This window comes from Neopelma chrysocephalum, unplaced genomic scaffold (genome assembly GCF_003984885.1).
Source record: "Neopelma chrysocephalum unplaced genomic scaffold, ASM398488v2 Primary Assembly neopelma1_60, whole genome shotgun sequence".
NCBI classification, from domain to species: domain Eukaryota; kingdom Metazoa; phylum Chordata; class Aves; order Passeriformes; family Pipridae; genus Neopelma; species Neopelma chrysocephalum.
This window is the reverse complement of record NW_020897715.1, coordinates 6,090,777-6,114,876: the sequence shown is the minus strand read 5'-3', so window position 1 is coordinate 6,114,876 and position 24,100 is coordinate 6,090,777. Positions and strand designations below refer to the sequence as shown.

Here is a 24,100-nt window from a genome sequence, read left to right as displayed (position 1 = left end):
CAAGGCCACCACTGACCCATGTCCCCAGGTGCCACATCCACATGTCTGTTAAATCCCTCCAGGACAGTGGGGACTCTACCACTGCCCTGGGCAACCTGTGCCAGGGCTGGACAACCTTTTGAGGAGAAATTTTTCCTAATATCCAACCCAAACCTCCTCTGGTGTAACTTGAGGCCATTTCCTCCTGTCCTATCACTTGTTACTTGGGAGAAATGACCAGCTCCATGAGGGCTCCTCTGTTGTTGCTCTCCAAAGGTTTTCTCCTGGTCATGGAACATCTGGAAACATCCACCACCCTCCTGGACATGGTAGAGGAGCTCTGTGTGCATGGAACTCAGCTGAGTTGCACCCAAGAGGTCTGTCTGTGTCGGGGCTCAGTACAGCCTTTATGGGCCCCATATAACCTAGATGAGCTCAGTAACCCAGAGATACCTGCAGGAAACCTCATACAGATGAGAATTCTTGCTGACTTTCTCCCAGCCTTCCCCATGAACCCAACAGAGCAGCTTTTTTTGAAACTTCTGCTGCTTCTGCTAAATGAGCACAAATTGCACCTCTGCTCAGCTCCAATTAGATCAGCAAGGGTGAGTTAATTAGGCTGATGAGCAAGGGCTCGGGCTCTGCCCAGGGCTGGCAGCATCCTTCCTGCAACTACAGCCATGCAGGCAAGGGGGTGGCTTTGCCCCTCTCCCTTCACCTCATGCCATGGGAAACACCCCTAATGCCCAAAGCATCAGTGGGTTTTTTTCTTGGACGAGCTGAACCAGCTCAGCCCCAAGATCATTGCCTGGCTCTGGCAAGTGCGGCCAGCTCAGTGGCTGCTGGCTACTCCAGTTGTCCCTGGCTGCTTCTTGCTGTGGGTCCTCTTTCACTCCTCTGAGTTTTGGCACCTGTTTCCATCCACTTTGTATCCATCAACTCTGGTTTTTTGGAGCATAATGAAGAGAGAAGGGGAAAGCATGGGATGGGAGCTGCTCACATTGATCCTTTCATAGTCCCATGTGAGTGGTTGCCTGTCCAAGACAGAGCTCCTGCACTCACTTAGCAGCTTGTTTGGGCTCTTGGCCAGCATTCCAGGACTTCCCATTTCCTGGCCTGGGCTTATCACCTGCCCCCTCGTGCCCACCACCAGCCCCAAGCTCTGTTTTCAGCCCAAAACCATGTGCAGACCACAAGGAAATGGGGAGGGATGATCCCCTGCTGATGAGCAAAGTATCCATGGGATCCTGCATCCCTGCTCCGAGGGGTCAAGGGGGTCAGACCCCACCAGGATGGGGTCCCTTCCAGAGATGTAATACAGACCCTAGAGGGAAAGGAAAACCAGCACAGGAAGCTGAATCAAGAAGATGCTTTAATCAGATTTATCAGACAGATTTGGATCTCCAAATAAATAGATTTATCAAAACAGAATAAAACAAGAATCCAAGGATAAATACATGTACCAAAACCAACTTGAATATCCCCCAAAGCTGTTTCCAGACAGGGGGAAGGTGATGCTGCTGCACACCCTCCTCCCCACACTGCAGAAATGGTCCTGTTGACTCTCTGGGAGATGCCCCTCCAGTGAATACAGCCCAGTAGATATTATGTAGGATATATATAAATATATAGCATAATAACCTGCTTAGTAGCAACCTTAGTGCAGTGTTCAGGGTCTCAGACCCTGTCAGCAGGTGGGTCCTCCCAAAAACTACATCTTCACAAGATCTGCAAAGAAGGGAAAAGGATCCTCCCAGATGGAACAGAGGAGAATAGACAGAAGATTTTTCACAAAACGCCCTTTGGAGGGTTTTCAGCCAAAGAAACCCTTTACAGATCACAGGGGCTCCAGGAAAAGAAATAAGGATGATTTTTTTTTCCTTGTAGGTCATCTTTGCATCAGTGATTGGAAAGATGCACAGTCAAGCTTTGCTCCTGGTGCTCTTTGAGAATGCCGGGGTGTCAGGGATGTATCCCACCTCTTCATGTCACACCAGGTCTCACACCTCCGCCGGTTCACCCTCTTCCCTCTGCATATCCAAGGATAGCAGAAGATGGAGAGAGAGTGGAGAGAGGCACCTCCATGGCTGCGGCTTTGACACAGATCAACTGGGATCTGAAGTTTCTGGAACTTACACTAGTGTATCCTTTATTGAAGTGCCAGTCTATTTAATAATGCAGCTCTGTTTCTCATATATATGTGTATGTGTGGGGGTGTAGATAAATCAAAAGCGAGGGTAAAGTTTTTTTGCTTTACAAGTTCTTTGTTTCCTTCTCTGGGCTCTCTGTCATCCTCAGCTCTGACGTCTGGGCTCGGAAGATGTTCCAGTGACCTGGATGAGCAGAGAGGGACACCCATTAGCAACAACCTTGGAGCAGGAAAGCACAATTTCCCCCATGTGTAGCACCCTCTCTGCTGGAGGATCCACAAGGACCATGCTGGGAGAGAGGTTGGGATAGAGATCCACCCACAACACCAGCCATGGCCAGAGAAGCTCATCAGTGATTCATCATCCAGCTCTAGACTTTGTCACCTTGAAGTTAAAATGGTATTTGTGGTCAAGAGGGGCCTTCTTACCCACTGCAATTCACAATCAATGGCACTTCCAATGCTTTTCCTGGTAAACCCTCGCATGGTCTTAAAGAAAAGGAGCTCAGACTGAAACAGGGATAAATCCCTCTCTCTACCTCCTCAAAGGGTGCTTTGATATGATCTAGGGCCATGTCCTGCCTGGGATTTGGGGTGACTCCCTGCCTCTCAGGGGGAAGCAGCCATTTTGCTTGTCCTCTGTCTCACCCTCAGAAAGCCAAAATTTCAGTTTCATAGGCAGTGGGCAGGTAGATTTCTCTCCTCCCTTCTGTCAGCCCCATTTCTTTGGGGTGGCTTGCTCAAAGCCCCTACACTTGTATTCATTTTCCTGCTGCTGCATCAGCCCTGGCTCTTCTACCTATGGTACAGGAAAATTCTACTGCAGAAGGAGGAGGAACCCCCCTCAATCCCCCACAGCCTCACCAGCGAGCTGCAGATTCTCAACAGAGTTATTTGCCAGGGGAAACTAAGGCAAGAAGAAGCCGGCACATTACTCCATGAGGGTGTGAAACACAACGTGGGAGCAGGGACTGGAAAATCCACCAGGGTTTGCTCAAGAGACATTGTCCCAAGTGGATTGGGGGTGAAAACAAATCTCCAGCCTCCCTGGAGCACTGGGTGCACTGGGCAGCAGCACTGTTCCAGACTGACCCAGTGACCTGTGGGTGCTGGACAATACGGGAATGGCTCTGATCCCAGCCTATCCCACTAAACACCAACACAGCCCAGGAGGAGAGGCAGCCAGCAGGAAATAGCATGGCAGTTTCACTCCATACAGGCGCTCCCGGCATGTGCACTGGCATTCCTGCTTTTCGCAACATTTACGCACATCCAAGAACACTCAGAGTGATTTTTAAAAACACTTCAACAGTTTATTTTCTTTCTAATCCCTTGCATAATTTATTTTTTTTCTCCCTCATCCCCCCACCCTTTAAGACCAGATGGATTAGATATAAAAATCAAACAGTTTTATGGGCTTTGGAGAGACAAATCCTTTGGATTTCACAAGGATGCACCCCCTTTTAGAAAGCTGGCTGCCCTTTCCAATACCATAAAGTGGCTGTTAACCAGGAGTGTTGCATATGGGTGTGAAAACAGGTCAGTTCCAACCCTGCTAAGGTTGCACAAGCCTTTTCCCTATGGTTCAGCTCCCCATGCCGTGTCGGGATTTATGCAGTCTTTTTGGAATGGCCAGAGCAGAGCAGGAAAATAGCAGGTTGTTTGGGGCAGGATGTGCTGGAGGAGTGAGGAAAAGGGATTTTTCTTTCCCTACCTTCGTTTGTCCTGGTGATCAGCCTGAAGTTTTGTGCTTCTTGCTTGAATTCTTGTTTGCTGATCTTCTTAGTTTGGATCAGATGGAATATTCCTGCAGAGGGGAACACAAGGCATCAGATTCTTGATCTAAGGCTCACACAGGTTTGGATGTTCTGTCCCCTCCTGAGATGCAAAGGGGAAACTGCCTGCCCTGGATGCCCTGGGGTCCTGGTTCAGTGCAGGACCTGCTGGTGAAGCCTAGTGGGAGTTTGGGAATAAAACCAAGGCTGGCCAAGGTCAGGAGAGATTTCATTTGAATATTAGATTGACTATTAGGAAGCAACTCTTCCTTGTGAGGGTGGTGAGGCCCTGGCACAGGTTGCCCAGAGAAGCTGCTCCATCCCTGGAAGTGTTCAAGGCCAGGTTGGATGGGCTTGGAGCAACCTAGTAGAATGTGTCACTGCCCATGGAAGGGAGGTGGAACTGGATGGGCTTTAAGTCCCTTCCAAGCCAAACCATTCCATGATCCTATGGTTCAATGGAAACAGTACTGGTCATTAAATCAGGACACAGCAGGGACACCATGAAGCAGGTGAAAACAGTAAGATTTTGTTGCTCCAGAAAACATCTCGTGCTGGAGTTCTGATCTTCCCCAAAACCCACAAAAGAAATAAAGGTGAGACCAAGAAGATGCTGAGATGCCTGTCCCCTCTGCTCTCTCTCAACCACCTATCTCCCCTGACTGCTGAGACCCCTCCATCCTAGGATGTTTTCCTTTCCTGGAAGCAGCCAGGGACCAAAGTTTTCCATCTCTCAGTCACCAGCCCTGAAATTCCTCCAGGACAGGAAAAAACACGAGTGACCTCAGCAGAGATTGATATTTCTGGCCATGCCAGCATCATCCCATTAGTAGAGGTGCCTGACTCAGGCGTTTGACCTAAGCAAACCAGAACCTGCATTTAGCAATGGAAGTGACCTTTCTGTGGGATTAGGGGTTACGATATTCCGAAGCATGACAAACCAGGCAGGTATGCCTGGCATATCCTTCCCCACCTCTCACCCAGGCTCCCAGAGCATCCAGCCTCTTGCTGCCAGCAGATGTGAGAGGCAATGTGGTCCCCCTTATTTGGTTAAGACACTTTCCCTGATTCCCAGCAGCAATTACACATAAAAAGAGTATGTAATGAAAGGGAACCAGCTTGCAATCCATCTAAATGAGATGTTATGGACTGTGGAAACTGAATACAGGAAATCAAAGACATACAGAGAAATATGTGGGTATTTGGACTATTAATAAGTCCTTTCAGTGGGTTGGGAAAAGAAGTCCTACCAGTAACAAAAGAAGATACTGGATGGAGGTCATATAACTGTTAATGACATAAGAAAGGCACAAGTGTTCAATAAATCCTTCTGGTCTATACTTAGAAAGGGGCAGGAGGCTGTGCTTGCAGTCCCCATGGCTGATGAAGCACTTTCCAGCACATTAGTAATGAAGAGGATATGTTAAACAAGAGCTAGGAGAGATAAACAACTTTTAATCAACGGACCCACATAATGCTCCCCCAAGAGCTCTCTCAGAGCTGGCTGAGACCTTTGCCTGCCCTGGGATGACCGTTCCTGACAGATGCCAGGAGATGGGGAGCAGTGCAGGAATGCAGAGGATGCTCCAGCAGGCTCAAGGAGAGCACAAGGCAGCGCAGATAAGAACAGTCCACCCACCAGAGAGACAGTAGGGGATGGAGCTGAGAAAGTGCAATGCCACTTCCTGTCAAGCAGATCCCATCCAACGGGCAGGATCATTCCTTGCAATGTTTTGGGTGAGATGAAGGGAGGTGGTGGGGCTGTCAAGCACTTGCCACCTTCCTTGGTGCTTTAAAGGGGATTTATCAGGAAGATGGGGACAGACTTTTTAATAGGGCCTGCAGAGAGAGGACAGTGGGTGATGGTTTTAAACTAAAAAAGGGGAGATTAAAACTAGACAGGAACAAGAAATTTTTTATGGTGAGAGTGGTGAGGCCCCCAACACAGGTTGTCCAGAGAAGCTGTGGCTGCCCCACCCCTGGAAGTGTTCCAGATGAGGTTGGATGGGGAGAAATCTGGTCTAGTGGAAGGTGTCCCTGTCCAAGGCAGGTTGTTGGAACAGGATGATCTTGAAGGTCCCTTCCAACACAAACCAGTCTATGATTCGATAATTCTATGCTTTAGGTGTTGCCTCAGGATCCAAATAGAAGTAGAGTACAGTAGAGCACAAGGAATGAATTAATGGAGCAGGTCATCTTTCCTAATTTTGGAGAGACAGGCTTTTCTACAGTGCCTTCCTTCCCATCCTGAAATGGGTGGACATACCATAATTCTCTCTGCTGGCTATGTGGGAATCCAGCATTACCAGTACTTAGCGCTGGGCTGGGGAGTGAAGCAAGTCTGGTTCAAGAAACTGGTCTCAAGACTTTCTAAATCATCTGCAAAACAAAGCCTTGGTGGGTGGTTGGAGGTGGCAGCCTGAGTGCACATGGGAGTATGAGACCCATCGTAGCAGGACACAACCTTTGGCCAGAGACCCACACCCTGGTTTGGGCACTGCATTTCAAGAAAGATACATAGAGTCCAAAGCAGAGCTATGGAAAGGACCAAAGGACCAGAAATTTCTGAAATCAAGGAAAGACTGAAAATATTCAAGTTCTTAAACCATGTAAGAGAGGGCAGAGATGGGAGCTGATGGCATCTTCAGAGGAAAGGACTGTGCTCTTCACATCTGCAGTGGAGAGGACAAGAAGGTACGAGCTTGAGCTGCACACCAGGAAAAGTCTTCCCTTAGGAAGGAGTTTGTGGCTCTGGAAGAAAGTAGGTGGGCTGTAGAGTCTCCACGTCAGGAAAAAACACCAGAAAAGCATGGGGATGGCTGGTGTGAACCCTGCAGGTCTCCTCCAGCCCAGGTGTGAGGGAATACGAGCATGGTGAAACCCCAGGGATGGCTGGAGGTCCCAGAGCTGCCAGTTTTCAGGATAGAAAGGAGTATTTTTATCAGTGTCTAATCAACAGCCTGGCAGGGTAAATGTGGGAAAGGGGTCCATGGGTGGACCACACCTAATCCAGGTATAGGGCAGGAATCAACAGCAGAGCCTCCAAACTATGCTAGTCCCTCTCTGATCCTGCCTGTTCCTTCATTGTCCTCTCTCCCCACGATGACTCCTGCTCAAAAACACTGGAAAGTCACTTTTCAAAGCTCCTGGTGGTTTTCAGACCCCTAAAAACATGGGGAAGCCCCCACTGCAGCTCTTTTGGAGGCTAGTAGTGCACCACCAGCCAGCTGGGTAAGATTTTTGGCTGGGTGTTGGCACTGGTTTCTCCTCTCAGCTCCTGCTTCATGGAGAAAATTCTCCCAGGACAGAAATAGAGAAGGCTGTATAGGTATCACAAGCCCATACAAAGGCAGATGGATGAGGTCCAGGTGTGACTTGCAGCCTCTTTACTCCACACATGCTGCACTGTTGGTAGAGTAGATGGACCATGGAGAGGTGGAATCCATATGTGACTCTTTCCCAATAACAACATTTCACTCTGCCAAGCAAAAGAGCTGTGTTGGCCTCAGGGACAAGGGCCTTCCCTGTCCCCGGCTGGCAGGACTTGGGAGCTCCATGCAGGCACGAAGCTTTTGGCCTCAGAAGGTACTGGGAAGGTTTGGGTGGCAACTTCTGCCAAGGAGCGAGGAGAGGAAACGGTGGGGCCCAGACATTGTGGGCTCAGAGCTGTCCTCTAGCTACAAGGTGCCATTGTGAAGGAGAAGAGGGGGAGGACGGGGAGAGGGGCACCATGGAGGATGGAGAACGGCAGGAGGAGGATGGAAACATGGTGGCAACCAGGGGTCCATCCCGGGTTATTTTCTCTGGCTACTATCCATGTGCGCCCACCCTTTGTGGCCAGGGAGAGCCTGGCTGAGGTCTCCTTAGGGAGTGAGGTGACACATGACCATAACCAAGAGACAGAATATTTGCCTATGCACGTCCAGAACATCCGGACTGAGGGTCACTGTATCCACAGGAAAGGTAGAACCAACCTCAAATGCTCAAGTTTTTTGGATAGAGAACATCCAACAGAAACTCTAAGTGGGGGCACCATGATGCTTTCCTGGACCCAAGAGAAACTCAACACAAATATCTACTGGATCCGGAGTCCCTGGGATCCTCTGGTCCCTAGCAGTGTTGCAAAGCTGAAGGTATGGGGAGAGAGAAAGAGACAGTGTATTTGCCATGCTTTGACCTCTGGAGGACACACCAACGGGAGCATCCAAATCCACCCATCCGAAAAGTAGGCTGGGGACAATTCATTCCCCCTTCAGAAGCTATGGGTGGACTAGGGTTAAAAAAAAACAGCAAAAGCAAAAACATGGAGTGCCAGAATAATTTTTTGTTTGTTTGTTTTCCATGTGCATTTGGCATGAAAACAGGGAGTTTTAGGGGAACAGCCCCATGGCCCTTGTCTTGTTTGCCCATATGCTGTGCCTCCAGATAGTGTTGCAGCTCGTGGTGGGGCTAAAAGTGGTTTCCAGCCCCTGGTCTGCATAAAACTGCAGGAAAAGAAGGTGAAATGAGGGAACCAGAAGAGCCACCCTGCTGTCAGCAGGTTTTGATTAACCCCACAGGGGCTGGAGCACTGCTAGAAAAGCCTGAAAAATTGACCAAAACTTGGAAAGCTTCAGGTTTCCACATGTTCCTTGCACTCCTGGCTGGTTTTGTTATGGTACTCACCTTTAATCAGCTTCCAGTTGTAGATTTCCACCTCCTCTGTCAGCTCCTTCTCGATGGCCATTGTCCTGAGGATCTCCTTGGAGTTCTCCGAGCGCGGTGGCACAAACATGTACACCAGGACATGGCTGGGGTTCTTGCCACACCGGGTGGTGACTATTTCATCTGTGGGTTTGACTCTAGTTTCTGGGCAAAAACAAGGACAGAGTTCATGAAATCAGGGCAGGAAGGAGCCTGGAGGAGCTGCCTCAGCACCCAGGCCATGGAAAAGGCATCTCATTGGGTTTGGTGCCATTGGACACAGCTGTGTCTCTGAATAGGACCTTGATCTGATCCCCAGCACTGGCAGCGAAGGGAGATGATAGTAAAGGACCTGTGGACCTGCTCATCCTGATGTTTTCCATTCCCTCTGACTCAGACAGCAGGGCAGGGGATTTTCAGCACCTGGATCTCACTGCAGGGACCTTGGTGCCACTATCGCCACAAAGCCCAGGCTGGATTCCCCACTTCCCATCTCACTCCCACTGCTGTCCTGGAGGAGGAACATCAGGGAAGCGAAGGGATGAGCCAGCAGTGTAGGATCCAGAGCTGTGGCTGGGCTGCCTGGGCAGCATGCCCAGCTCAGGACCATCCCCAGCACTCTCCCCATGTGGGGTGCCACCCACATCGGGGCCCTACGTGACTTCTGCAACATCCTCGGTAAAGGAGAGCTGCTAACATTTCACTTTTTTTTTTTTAAATGTATCTGGAGTAATTAAGAATCCCCCATGGTTTTGGAAGGAGATTTATTGCCTTTGGTTGTGAGCCTTGGAAGGCAGAGGAACCCAACCCTGCTGAATTTAGCCTTGTTCTCCCAGCCATTTTGGACGCTGAAACTTTTTACGCTACTCGAAAGAAAGTTTGGCTATAAATAGATGTGTGAGGTATATTTTAGTAGGACAGTTATTTCAGGCCTGATTCTGCTCTCCCCCAGGCTTTCTGAGATGGTCCTGAGCTCCTTTTCTCCAAGAAGGGATGGAAATCCCAGTTTAAAGGCATAAGCACCAGGAATACAAGCGTTCAGCTCTGCAGGCTCAGCATGAGGCGAAGGGGGACAACCACAGCCCAGCATCCTCATCCTTTCCACCACAGGGTCAGGGTGCAGGAAAACCTCTGCCCCAGACCATTAAACTTCACCTGTTCCAGGGCAATCATAGAATCATGGAGCTGTTAAAGTTGCAAAAGACCTCTAAGATCATGGAGTCCTTGATTAAAGCCCCACCTCAGAGCCAAGGAAGGAACCTCATATTCAACAGGCATTTAACAGCTTTGAAACTTCACTCTGGAGTCACTCAATGGCCCAACAGTGTTGGAAAGGAGAAGCGGGGACATGGGTCAAGGTCACTAGTTCTGCCCACAGCAGCTCCGATGACCTCCCCATCCAAACAATGCATGGCCACAATCCCGGGATCAGCATCCCTTTAGCAAGCAGAAATCACCCAGTGTTTCTCTCCAAACTACTGGATACAAAGGAGGAAGGGCAGAACAGTCGCAGAAACTGCCTGGAGAAAGAAGATGGGCAGAACCTCTGTGCAGTGAAGGAAAGGGCAAGGACGTAAGTTGGCTGAGCAATGTGTGTGTGTGTGTGTGTGTGTGTGTGTGTGTGTGTGTGTGTGTGTGATCACTGTCTGGGAGAACTGGAAAGCAAGAACAAAATCATTTTGGCTACATCAGGGTGTTTAACTGGAAATAAAAAGAATACTGAACAGCAGACAAGAGATCCAAGCAGGGAAAGTTGTCGACTTGAAAGCAGAGAGACCCACTATAATGGGAATGCAAGAATGGAAGGGCTCTGCTCAGTCATCACATCCCATTCCCACTAGGCACCACATCATAAATCCTGCTCATAAACATATCAGAAACCTTACTAAAACAAGCTGAGCTTCTGCCCTTTGCTCCCCCATGGAGGCCATCCCAGAACCTCCCTGCCCAAAGGCTGGAAAACCTTGAAAATCCCAGGTCAAATGATTTTGCAGCCTGTTTGCCCCAATTCCAAAATATGGCAGTGCCCCTTGGTTGTTATCCCTGGTGAGACCCCTCCACAAAACCTCCTTGAAGATACTCATCCGAGGAGATCATAGAGAACCTGCTAGACCTCCAGCCAGGCTCAAAGACACTCAGAGTCTCCGGAGGGAAGCAGTGAGTGATCCATCAGCTGAACATCTCCTGATAAGTGAAAGTACAGACAGGCATAACCTGGAAAACATTCTCCAGTGGGAACAGGAGATCTCATGCCCTGCCACATCTTTGCCAGGTCTGTGGTTTAAGGAAAACAGTTTTCCAAAGACCAAGGAGCAGCTGAGAGACTCAAAAGACACTGAATATTAAAAAAGGAAAGAGGTCTTCTCCACCATGAAATCACAGAATCATTAAGATTGGAAAAGTCCTCTAAGATCATCCAGTCCAACCATTCCCCCAACACTGCCAAGGCCACCCATGTTCCCAAGTGCCACATCCACATGGCTGTTAAATCCCTCCACGGATGGGGGCTCCATCACCAACCTGAGCAGCCTGTGCCAGGGCTGGACACCCTTTTGGGGAAGGAATTTTCCCAATATCCAACCTAAACCTCCCCTAAACCTGAGGCCATTTCCTCTTGTCCTGTTCCTTGTTCCCTGGGAGCAAAGCTCACCTGTCAAGCAGATGTAGAGCGAGAAGGTCCCCCCCTTAGCCTCCTTTTCTCCAGGCTGAGCCCCCCCAGCTCCCTCAGCCGCTCCTCATCAGACTTGTGCTCCAGACCCTTTCCCATGTCTCAGCACCACCCCAGTTCCCCCTGGCCCACTCCAGCTGTGTGTCCATCCTCCATTTCCAGGTATAGGGAACTCTCATTCCAACAAATCGTGAGTACCACAGATAACCCCATTCCTGGGAAATGTTCTCCTCCTCCTTTCACCAACATCTCACCTGCCACAATTTAACTCTATGACTTTTTGTCCCATGTGGAGCTCTGGAGAATAGACCATGTGCCCTCTCCCCAGAAAGCACCTTCTGTCTGTCTAAGCATGTCCCTCCTTGAGCGTCTTCCTCCAGACTCCACCCTTACAACAGATGGAACTTTCTGGGGGTCATTGCAACTTCCTCACCTTGGGAAAGTCCTGCTGCCCTCCAAGAGAAGCCAACCCTTCCATCTGAACTCATCTGATGTGGATTCAAGACACTAGCAATGTGAAACCTACACATCTATCCCAGGGCTTTAAACCAAGGTAGGGAAGGATCTGGAAGCCAGCTGCAAGAGCAGGTGGGATCCCACCTACCTGGACATATTTTACAGCATTTCCCATCTACTTTTTCTGGATAGTCACATGGATATTCCTTGGGGCACGTGATCTTCTGGCAGTCCTGGACGCCGTCCCTGCAAGTGCAGAGGATGCAGGGCAGGAGGCCGTAGAGCCGAAAGACAGGGTGCCACACTTCCCCGTGGGAATAGGTCTTCCTGTTGTAAACACAAGCTGGAGGAGACAGAGAAAAGACCTGCTGATGCAAATAAACCCTCCTCCTCTTTGCAAACCCAAGTCTTGGTGGAGCTCAACACATTTCACCACTTCACACACCGGTGGTCCTGCTGCCTCGAGAACAGGATCTGGCAGTGGATTTGGCAGCAGTGGGAATTGGGATATTGCAGGCACCCCGCCCAGGAGGTGCCATGGGGCAGAGGGACCAGGCACCAGGAGATGGAGGCTGCTGGGCTTGACCACCCTGGTGTGGGCGGGGGTAAGTGTGGGCAGGACCTCACCTGCCTCCCAACCTCTGGAAGCCCAGGGTCTCTCGGAGGCTGTCACAGAATGAAGCACAGTGAAGAGTGCCACCTGCTGACTCCACCACGGAAATTTTTGGAGGTCCCAAAATTTCCTCTAGGGTTTTGTCTCCAAGGACTGGAAAGAGCTTTTCTGGAGGCACAATAGTGGAAGAGCCGCCAGGAGGAGAAAGGACCTGTTATTTCCCCTTTGGATCAACGGGGTTGCCTCCTCGTCTCACTTTCCTACTCTCTCCTCCAAAAGGAACACCTGAGACAGACCCAGCACATGGCAGGTAGGTGCAAGGAGGAACATCCTGTCCCTCTGTGGCACTGTACTGGAAGGTTCATGTGGAGCCTTCCAGCTGAGCACCTTGCTTCCCAGGTCCCAGATCTCCAAAATGCTCCAAGGACCGACTTCCTTCCAACTTTTTTGGAAAGTGGGAGATTAATGCAGTCAAGAGGCTCTGGGCTCCAGGACTGAGATAGCAGGGGGAGGCTGCAGTGGAGAAGTGGAAAGTAAGACTTGCTGCTGGAAACCTGCTGCCAAAACAGATTCCCTGGGGAATTCAAAGTTCTGGAGAAGTCACCTCAAGCCACACACAGACTTCTCAGCCTCTCCATCCCTTACCTTTCTTGTGCTTCTCTTTCAAGACGATCTTCACAGTGGTGCCACCTGGCCCTTTGGGTTTGAAGCTTCTGGGAATGAACTCCAGGGAAGAACTGAGAACAGTGGACACAGTGGCTCCGGGTGGCTTCCTGCCCATCACCTCCCCCAAGCACTGGTCTTGCGAGTGCCTCTGTGAGCAGTCAGAGAAAAGGAGGGGGCTCAGATCCAGGCAGTTGAGTTGTTTTCACTCCAAAGCATGCTGGAGAAAGCTATGCAGTGTCCTGCACACCTTCCATCAGGAGTGGAAGGTCCATAGACCACAGGGATAAGCAATGACCCAGAAGCCATAGAATCACAGAATCATTTATGTTGGAAAATCTCTCCAAGATCATTGAGTCCAACCATTCCCCCAGCATTGCCAAGGCCACCACTGGCCCATATCCCCAAGTGCCACATCCACATGGTTGTTAAATCCCTCCAGGAATGAGGACTCCACCACTGACATGGGCAGCCTGTGCCAGGTCCAGACAACCCTTTCAGGGAAGAAATTTTCCCAATATACAACCTGAATTTCCTCTGGCACAACTTGAGGCTGTGTCCCTTGTTCCCTGGGAACAGAGGCCGCCTTCCACTTGGCTCCACCCTCCTGTCAGGGAGTTGTAGAGAGCTAGAAGTTCCTCCCTGAGCCTCCCTTTCTCCAGGCTGAACCCCCCCATCTCCCTCAGCTGCTCCTGGTGCTCCAGACCCTTCCCTATCTTGCTGCCGCCACTGCCCAAGGAGCACTGAGTAGTTGGAGTCAAGGCCCCACACTGGTGTCCTCCTTAAGCTATAAGTGGGTCATCTTCATTGGGACAGCAACTTTCTCTCCCCATGCTCAACCCAAAGCCCTCAGAGAAGCATGTGAGGTCCTACGTCCCTGACACAGGCAGGGAAATGGGCTGTTTTTTCCTAGATACCCACTGGGAAACTGAGGACTGGCATCTGTGCGACCCAAACAGGATAAGAAAGGTAAGGATGGGCCATATCCTGCTCTCCCACCTGGTGTGGGGCTGCCATCCAGCAGGACTGAAATCCCAGGAACATCCCAGGCTTCCAAGAGGAAAGTTCTGGGACAAGACACGCAGCACAAAGGGTCCCCTTGTGCCTATTTTGGAGGTTTTATAGGTGGTGGAGCAGTAGGGAGAAGGGCAGAGCCAAGAGCTAAGTGACCTAATCCCATAGACCTGGCTCTGAAATATCACCATGAAGGAACCTCAGCAAACAAGGAGAACTGTCCAAGATTTTCAGTTCCCAAAGGCCTTTTGCTCTTCCAAAGACATAAGAGGTCATAGACTCAGAATCATTTAGGTTGGAAAAGATCTTTGAGGTCATCGAGTCCAACCCTTAACCTGGCTCTGCCAAGTCCACCACTAAACCACATCCTCAAGATGCTTCAGATGAAGAGAAAAGTCTTTCCCTGGTGGTCTGAGTCTCACCTGTGCTGATATCCCTCACCTAGACTCAATTTCAAGACATGATTCCCCTGCAAACCAGGTGTCCATGGTTCTGCTGTCCAAGGACTGGAGTGCCCTCCAAGAGCTGCTGGGGGTCATTTCTTTGTAGAAGACAATGGCCAAGAGCATTCTTTGAGCTGTTTAATTGCAGTGTGCCAGAAGCAATAATCTGAGTTTTAAAATGCAAATGTCACGTACAACACCTCTGTTTAACTGCAGGGGTTCCTCCTCTGTGGACTTCTCATAGGAGCCATCTGCAACGGAAAAACATTGTCCTGTGAGATGCTGGGTGGAGATTTGCTCTCTTTTTGGCTGGAGGCAGCTGTCCTCTGGATGTTGGCCCACCTGGGAGATCTGGAAAGAGGAGAACTTTGGGACATGCAATTCATATTATGCAAAGCAAATGGAGCCATACCCCAAAAAACATTTTATCCCACTATCAACAACAGCTCAGCTCCAGGAAAGACATGACCTTGTAACTTCTGAAGTTAGGTGGCATGAAAACACCACAGACGTAGAGTAAGATGTGATGAAGAATGATTAAAAATAAATCCAAAGACATTTCTCACTGAGTCAGTGACATGTCCCAGTTGCACCAAAGAAAACCAGGAGAGAGGAACACAAATGGCAGAAGGGGAGAGTTTGGAGGAGGTACCTGGAGGAGGTAATTCTGTGTCCATGACCAGGAGGCTACCATGGCCTTCCAGCTTCATAAATATCTCTTGTATTAAAGAGTCATTTTATGCTGTGACTTCACTGTCAGCAGGGTGTGAACCTGCCCATCCTCTCTCGGATCTGTCTCATCTGGAGACATGGAGCTTAACTCTCTACTCCCTCTCCCAGGTGTGAGACAGGGGAACCAGCAGCAAATTCAAGAGTTTGTCCCTCACAGAGAGCCGTGAGAGTGAAACTCAGCCACTCTGTACTGGGGTGGAAAGAGGGTTTTTCCCTGACTGTCCTGGAAACTTCCCTGGAGCAACAGTAGAATGCACCACCTTTACATAGTCCGTTCTGCATCCTGGTGGGTGAGTGGCCTAGAGGACTTCCCTCCACACAGGTCCCATCTCTTGCACAATGCACCAGTGGCAGGGCAAGGAGTTCAGCCCTTCCAGCTTTTGGGCTGCAGGAAGGCAGCCTCCCCTGAGGGAGGGGAAACGTGCAAGGAAAAACCTGAGCCCCCATGTTTTGTTCCCTGGTACAACCAAGCAATAGGAAGTGGCCTGATTTATGGCACAGGCTTCCAAAATCCTGCTGAAGTGGCTTGGAATGGCTCCTGCTGTCAGGTGGCAACCAACTGGACCATCCCACCCTCACCCCCAGCCTCATTACCTTTGCAGACCTGGCAGCAGGAGTCCACCACGGTTAATGGAGAGGAACACAACAGCGTTGGGCAGGTCACCAAGCCGCAGTAAATCTGGCCTTCCTAGGATGGCAGGAAGAAAAAGAAATCATTGTCAGCATTACAGAAGGTTGTATGTCCCCTCTGTTGGGATACCAGCACTTCAAATTGCAGATCCACCATAAACCATTAGGGAGAAATTCCTCCCTGTGAGGGTGGGGAGGCCCTGGCACAGGTTGCCCAGAGAAGCTGTGGCTGCCCCACCCCTGGAAGTGTTCAAGGCCAGGTTGGATGGGGTTTGGAGCAACCCAGTCTTGTGGAAGGTGTCCCTGTCATGGTAGTGGGATAGGATTAGATGAGCTTCAAATCCCTTCCAAACCAAACCATCCTGTGATTCTGTGATTCCATGATCAAAACCCCCCTGATAGTCCATCTTCAAACCTCACCAATAATTAGTTCTACCAGACCTGAAAAGGCCACGACACACCTTTAAACTCTGCATAACAACCCCCTGATTTGAAGGGCTACGAGAAGATTTTCTCTGACATCTCCCAGGAAAAGGACCTGGAGGAGACAGGTGGAAATGGGAAGCCTGATGCCAAACCCAGATGCAGGTCCATGCCAAAGCTTTGCCCTCCCTCTGCCTGGGGTTATTTAATAACACCAGAGCCAAGCACACAGACACAGCTGTGGATGGACATTCAGGTGTAGACCTTCTTCCACTGGCTAGGTGGTTGGTTTGGAAACTTCATTCCTGCAATGATTCAAACTGAAAACCACAGGTCAAGGCCAGTCTTGACCTTAATACGTGTAAGTCCCACTTCAAGCAGTGGATTTGCACTGCAGGACTAAGTTTTTGCTGCTTTGCAGAAGGGTAAAAAAAGGACGTTCAGCAGCCAGAGCTCAACAGCAAGGTCCTCTTCTTCATACAGCAATTTTCTCTGGGGTGTCCACAAGCTCCCACTTAACCAAAACCAAGAGGTCAGCCAAGGATATCCTTAGAAAACCAAACCAGAACAGCTTCTTCTCTCACCAGGAAGCCAAACTACTGCACAAGGAACATGAGGAGCATGAGGAAAGTTTGGTAAATGACAGGATTTGATGGAGGTCACAGCAAACCAAACCCTGCTCTCCTCTTCATGGAGTCCAGACCTGCCTCTTCCTTCTTTCTCCTTCTGACCAGCAGCTCACAGAAATGACCTGCCTTGGGCAAATGTCATAAAAATCAGGATTTATCCCAGAGGCTCCAGTCTCAGGGAGGTTTTTGAAGAGGGTTAGGCCAGCTGTTCCCGCAGCTGTTCCAGCAGCTGACAACACACACAGCCCAGAGACCCCTCCACAGCCAGCCTTTTATTTTCCTCTTCGTATCCAAGGCGTTATCCTGCTGAATAAACAGAGCCCAAGTGACAGCCGAGGGGGATGCAGAACTCCACAGGCTCCTGGGGATGAGGTGGGAAAGCAGGGCAAGGTGGATATGTAGAGTTGGATCCAAGAGCTCCTTCCTGGTGTTTCCCACCATCCATCTGGGGTCCCTAAGAGAGGAACCAGCCTCAAAAACTGTATAATTTCTGCATCTGAGCTATTCCTCTCGCCACCAAGCTCTGAGGTGTGCGCAAGCCCCGGAGGCTCAGACCAGCTATTCCAGTATCACAGATACTTTACTACCAAGCATTAAATGGTGTAACCCCTGTGTGTGTGCTCCTGGTATGAGAGAAGGAGGTGGTTTGGGCTCTCCTGCCTCTTTATTCTTTCCTGGCCAAACTTGGTCCAATTATTTGCTGCAAGCAACTCATGGAGCTGTGGAGGTTGGACCCATCCAAGGGCTCTGAATGATGGGTGGTGAAAGCCACACCTGCAACTCACTTTCTTTTTCATGGCAGAGGCAGCAGCCAGCGTGAGCAGTTCCTCACAGTGTCCGAGTCCAGTGTCAGCGCTTCCAATCCCCCTTCCTCACTCTATCTCAAGGAGGAGGAGCTGCTCCATTTATCTCCTGACACTCAGCTCCTGGCACTCCACACACCTTCCTGTCACTGCTGACCTCATGCCTCCTGAGAAGGTGTCAGAACTCGGCTTTTGATGGATTTTCACAGGATCCCAACCCTTGGGAGAGGGCTGGGTAAAACAGAGCCAAGCCCTGTCTCAGAGCATTGCTGGAGGCTCATGGAGAAGGAACATCCCAACAGAGTTAGCAATTGGGGGTGGATGATCACTGAGAAGCACACTGAGGACATCCTGGCTACCGTCACAGCCCTCAGGAAGGGCAATCAGGACCAATCAGGGAAGAAGGGAATACAATAGTCCTGCCAAAGGTCATTGGAAGTGAGCATGAAAAGGAGCTGCTTCCTGCAAATGCTTTTTGTAGACATCCTGAAAAGCACATGCACAGCCCTCCTGCAGGGCACATCTCTGCTGGCGCAGAGGGCTGGTGAACACTGCAGGAGATCCTAGAGGAGCCCAGCTTCTGGTGCTCAAGCACATCTCAGCCCTGGGTTCAGCTTCCACTTAAACCCAAGCAAGGGGGATGAAGATCCAATTGCCATTCCACTGCCATCTCTGACTGCCCACTACTCCTGTGCCTCTGCTGTCATCTCTGGGGGGAGCTCCAGCCATGCAGGGCAGGAACAAGAGGTGGCTGGAGGCCCTTTGAAACTGAGGCACCTAGCAGTGGTTGGCAGCCAACAAATCCTTTCTGGAGCTCAGCAAAATCCCAGCAGCTCAACAACAGGGTCAATATTCCATGGAGAGATTTGGTTTAGATAGTGGAAAGAAATTCTCCCCTGTGAGGGGGGTCAGGCCCTGGCACAGGTTGTCCAGAGGAGCTGTGGCTGCCCGACTTCTGGAAGTGTTCACAACCAGGTTGGACAGGGCTTAGAGTGGTCTAGTGGAAGGTGTCCCTGCCCATGGCAGGGGGTTGGAATGGAGAAAGCTTTAAAGTCCCTTCCAATCTAAGCCTTTTTACAAAACTATGGATCCCAAGAACCTCTGAATCCCAAGTGCTGGCACCTCATGTCCACATTGCCTTGCAGGCACACTGAGCTCCCCTAGGTTCCCTAGGGGCCCAGCATCCCAGCTGGATGCTGTCAGACACAGGCCCAGAGCATTGAGATGCTTGATGGGGACAGAGATGTCCCCCTGTCCACCCCAAAAAGCTCCAACGGGGCCCACCCAAAACCAACCCATGTGATCTCTGACAAATCTCTCTTCTGCACTGATAATCTGATCCTGATGATAAACCACCATGGGCTGGTACCACCAGGTCTTCATGATGTTTTTGACCTTGTGGGACAGTGGTTCAGGAGCAGAGCCCAAGCCCTCCCCACCTCCCGTGGGCTCTGAGGTGGCTTACAGAGCAGCTGCACTGCACACACTGGTTGGGCTGGCGGCTGGGGAACAGCTCACTGGTGGTGAACATCTCCCCTTGCTGGTAGGTCGTCCCATTGTACTGGCAGGACTTGACAGGCGCTCGGAGGCCAGAAGGGGAATGCGGCTCTGGAAAAGAACATGAGAATGGAGCAGGATGAGAGCCAGCCCTGCCTGGACCTGGTGGAGCGTGAATGCTCTCCAGATTCCCCATGAGCCCAACCCAAAGGGACAAGGAGCCCTTTACACGCCACAGTTCCCATGGAGAAGTGGCCGGGGTTGGTTGGGAATTATGATCCCAAAAGCTTTTGGGGAATGGGGCTGCCCTGGCTGCACTGAACTCAGCACAGAGATAAAACCCGGAAGTCTGACCTCTGACAAAATTCTTGATATTTTCCCTCCCCTGGTTATAATGATCTTCAAATTCAGATGGAGTCACATAAAAAGGGCTTCTCCCATGGGTAATTAGCTAAAAATTAAATTTAGGGTTTATTTTTTTCCTAGTTTTTCTTCCTAATATCTCAAATCACTGACGATTTCTGACTGACTTTGCCAGCACTCAGGTAGGAAAAGTTTTGGGGTTAAATCTTGAGGTGATCTATAGGGGTGAAAATGAACAGATTGTGGTAAACTGAGTAGTGGAGAGTTAGGGAAAATTTGGGTGTCAAAGCTTGAGGTAAAGTGTAAGGGACAAGGAATATTTTGGAGGAAAATCTGAGGGGACAAAATGAACAATTCAGACATAACATGTGAGTTAATCTGTAGGAGAGAAAAAGAAGATTTAAGGTAAAAATTACATAATCAGTAGTGGACAGGTAGTGAAAATTATGGGGGTGAAATCATAGTAATCTACATAGAGAGAATGAACATATTGAGGTAAACTGAGGCCATCAGTAATGGACAGGAAGGGAAAATTTGGGGGATAAAACTTGAGAGGATCTCCAGTGTACATAATGAGGTTGTTAAAAATCTTCCTTTTTTTCTTTTTCTTATCCAAGACATTTTGCTGGCAAATGATCAGAATAAAGTGCCAGTTTTTGGGTTGTCCCTGAAGTGTGAAATAACATTTTGTTCCTACAAAGCTCTCAGGATGGGGGTGAGAAAGTGGACTGGCAGAGAGCCCTTTTTTATCAAAAATTACATTTTTGGAGGGAAAAAGCATCATGAGCAGCCCGAGCTGCCGTGACTCCGTGAGCATGATCAGACCCAGCATCGCTGCCTTGCCACAGGTGTTAGCATTTGAGGGACCACTCTGCTGGACCACGGCCACCTTGTCCCCAGCTCCCTGAGGGATGTCCACCTACCAAGACACCTTGGGCAGCACTGCTGGGGGTCCGTGACGGGGTTGGCACACTGCAGAGCTGGGCACTGGATCCGGTAGCACCTGATGTTGGTGTTCTGGGGAGAGACAAAGATGGTTCATTTAAGCCCACAGGGAACATTCGGTTCATGTTCACCCCTGCAAGAGGAGGGAGATGTTGGGTGGTGGCCACATTATCACAACAAATTGTGCACAAACCCAGCCAGCTCTTGGTCCCTCATCAGCAAAGACCACTCTTGGTCCAAGAGTAGCCCTGAGCCACTTCCACTCACAGCCCACCAACTCTGCTGAGACAGAATCAAGGAATCACAGACTGGTTTGGATTAGGAGGGACCTTAAAGATCATCCTGTTCCGTACCCTGCCATGGACAGGGACACCTTCCACTAGACCATATTGCTCCAAGCCCCGTCCAACATGGCCTTAAACACTTCCAGGGATGAGGCAGCCACAGCTCCTCTGGGCAATCTGTGGCAGGGCCTCACCACCCTCACAGGAAAGAATTACCTCCTCAAATCTAATCTAAATCTCCCTTATTCTGGTTTAAAACCATTCCCTTAGTCCTATCACTATCTGCCCATGTAAAAAATCCCTCTCCATCTTTTTGCAAGCTCCCTTGAAGTACCAAAAGGTCTCCCCACAGTCAATGGCAACTCCCTCACAAGGTCAACCCAACACCACCAGGGGGATGGGACAGCTTTTTCAAAAGGGAAGAAACTAATCCAATGTCGCTACGGGACTGGAAAGGGCTTCTCAGGTCAAATTAGACACTCAGGTCAAACTAGGTGCCAAAGCAAAGCCCCAGCACAGGATTGTCCCCATCACCTCCCGTGGCCCCTCATGGGGGACGTGCCTCAGAGCAGCTGCAGCGGATGCAGTACATCAGCCCCTGGGGCTCCAGGTAGGGGTGCCAGCTCTCCCCTGGGCTGTACTTCTTGCCGTTGAAGTCACAGAACGTGTCCAGCCCTGAAAGTCAACCAGGAGAAGCCACATGAGAAAAAGAGATGGTCCTCGTGAGAGGTCCCCTCCCACTGCGATGAGAACAGCAAGGACAGCTCTGTGCCTTCATGCTGCTCCCTGTGATTAGCTGATGGCCACACCCCACCCACCAAATCCCAGATGGAATACATTCCCCCAAAACTTTTTTTTGGTAATGATTTGGGGGGGGGGGGGGGTATGCTGGGACACCTGTGACCCAAATGGCAATTCCTCCAAGCAAGCTGGACTCCCTTTGCAAGCAAGGAACAAAATGGGTGGTTTGGAGGCAAGAAAATTGAGATTTCACTCTAAAATAGATCAGTAGAAATGCTCACTGGAAGATGGACAGGTGATGCTATAGGATGGAGTTTCTCCCAGGGAGTAGTGACAGAGATAGGAGAGCCTGAATTTAGGGGACATTTTCACCATTGCACAACAACAACAACAACAAACAAACAAACAAACAAAAACCCAAACAAAAAACAAACAAAAAATAGAAGAAGAAAGAAAAAAGAAAGAAAATTTTGGGTGGAAACACATTCTGGAGGAAAACCTGTTGCCCCCTCTAAGAACTTCAGCTCATTCTCTTCAGGATCCCTGGACAAGCACTATCACCACACCAGCAGCCAAACATCATGCCTAAGGAGCAGGACTGGGCTGGCTTGTCCCATCCCCTTAGCTTTGCCTGGCTTGGTGCAGCACCGGCCTGACTGGAGTGACTGGCTTTTCATTTTATGGGGCTGCTGTCCATGGGAACAGCAAATCCACCTCATCCATTTTTTGCCCCCAAAAGCATAAACACATGTGGGTTTTTTTCTTCTATTATCCTTAGAAGAGCCAGTTTCCAGCTGTGCTCCTGAACAGAAAGCGTCTGTCCCAGAAATAATCCAGGCCTGGCTACACTGGTGTGGATTTAACCTCACCACAGCACAGGGAGAGAAATTAGATGGCACCCAGCACAAGTGGTGAAGGAGGTTACCCCCCTCTCCCTGTATTTTAGCAGTTCCCTATCAATCCCCTCCATCTCCAAGTCCTTGGTCACACGTCAACCCTTTGACAGGACCAGGCCTGCCTGCAGCAGGAGCCTGTGGGACAAACTATGGCCAGAATCACCACCAAAACCCCAGGACTTTGGCCAAAAAATCCAAATCAGTCATCATTAATGTTCACATCCACAAGCATCACCTGGTCCTGCAGGACTGAGCTCCAACCCACAGGAATCTAGATCCTGTAAGAGCCCTGATGGCTTCCCCCACTCTCCTGTGACGTGTCCCCAAGCCCTGACCAGGCAGAGGGTCACACCAGGACTTGAGTTGTTTCATGACTAAGCACACACCTGCCTGATGTGGTTTAAGTGATTTAAGTGCTCACAGCCCCACTGAAAACTGAAGGTGATTTAAAAGTTTATGTCATTGAGGGGATTTGAGGTAGTTTGGGCGATGACGTGGAGACATTTAGGCTCCCTGAAGGTTTTATGGGTCTTTTAAAACCTTACAGCACCCTGGGGATGTGGGAGAGGGCTGTTTTCCAAGGCATAGTGCCCAGCTCCATGAACTCGGATGTTTACCCTGCCAGGCTGCTGGGAGGGCTCCTTGCCGAGGGTCCCCAAAATGATCCCAACATCATTCACTACCTCAAAGATGCTAAAAGCCATCCTGTGCTCTGCTTTCTCACCTGGGGCCCAGCAGTGGTTTGGAGAGCCCAGCTGGTGTTGTCCCACCTTGCCAAAGCTGGAGATGTCACCTGCTTAATGGGTTTCTCCCATCAACCAGACAAAGCTCGTCCAAATACGCTTGGGGTGGGCTGCAGCCCCTCCTCCAGCTCCTGAACCCAAGCAATGCTCTACCATGGCCAGACCCTCTGGACAGCAGTAAGGGCAGCCCTATTGGTCTGTGATGATCCCTATGGGTCTCTGCCAGCAACCCTGAGCTCCTTGTTTGTGGCTTTAAGCACTTGATTCTCCAAGCTGTACCCTCACAGGAGCTGTCCAGACCTTGTGGTCCAAGCACAGTGGTGTGGGGCCAGCATTGCGTCTGCAGAGATGGAGATTTGCAATAATTTGGATTGCACGTCATCAGAGGGACAGGCAGAGGTATTTTCCTTCCTTTTCCCTACTCAGAACTTTACATCATCCACATAACTTGCTCCAAACCCCTTGACAAGCCGGCAAACCCCTACTCCTGGACACGCAGGACATGAGCTTACAGCATACTACACAAAACTGGTGAGCATGCAGCTGGAAAATGCAGAAACCCAAGAGAGAAAGGAAAAAAAATCCACAAAAATAGTTTTGCAAAAGGGTGAGAAAATGACTTCATTTTTCCCTGCTTGCAGCATCTTCATGAATTACACTGAGAGTGAAGAAATCGAGTTGCCTCCACGTGGTGTGGCCCCGTTCTGCTTTGCAGGCTCTCCTGCCAGTTGGCTGCTCCATGCAAACATTTAATCACCAGTGGAGCCCTGGTTTGGGTCCAGCCCTCGAAAGCAGCCTGATTCATGTCTGCAAAGGGGCTGCTGGTAAAATTAAAGCCAACTGGCAGCACTGGGCAGCAGGAGACACTTGTCAGCATCTCTATTTGGCAAAAGCCGCCAGCAATTTTGGGTAAAAGCAAGCTGGGGATGGATGGATGGATGGATGGATGGATGGATGGATGGATGGATGGA

General features: G+C 50.1%; 1 protein-coding gene across 1 annotated transcript in view; it reads right to left on the bottom strand.

Annotated features, from left to right (window-relative positions):
• Positions 1 to 1,785: 1,785 nt before the first annotated feature.
• CHRDL2 (chordin like 2) overlaps positions 1,786 to 24,100 on the bottom strand; it is a 27,177-nt gene continuing 4,862 nt past the window's right edge. Inside the window, exons 2-11 of the mRNA XM_027681484.1 lie at positions 21,312 to 21,424; positions 20,444 to 20,537; positions 19,126 to 19,268; positions 15,770 to 15,863; positions 14,639 to 14,694; positions 12,969 to 13,137; positions 11,859 to 12,053; positions 8,569 to 8,751; positions 3,843 to 3,935; positions 1,786 to 2,312 (exon numbers count right to left, since the gene is read on the bottom strand). Of these exons, the coding sequence (XP_027537285.1) occupies positions 2,233 to 2,312; positions 3,843 to 3,935; positions 8,569 to 8,751; positions 11,859 to 12,053; positions 12,969 to 13,137; positions 14,639 to 14,694; positions 15,770 to 15,863; positions 19,126 to 19,268; positions 20,444 to 20,537; positions 21,312 to 21,424 (1,220 nt within the window). The 3' untranslated portion in view covers positions 1,786 to 2,232. The remainder of the gene's footprint in view (positions 2,313 to 3,842; positions 3,936 to 8,568; positions 8,752 to 11,858; positions 12,054 to 12,968; positions 13,138 to 14,638; positions 14,695 to 15,769; positions 15,864 to 19,125; positions 19,269 to 20,443; positions 20,538 to 21,311; positions 21,425 to 24,100) is intronic.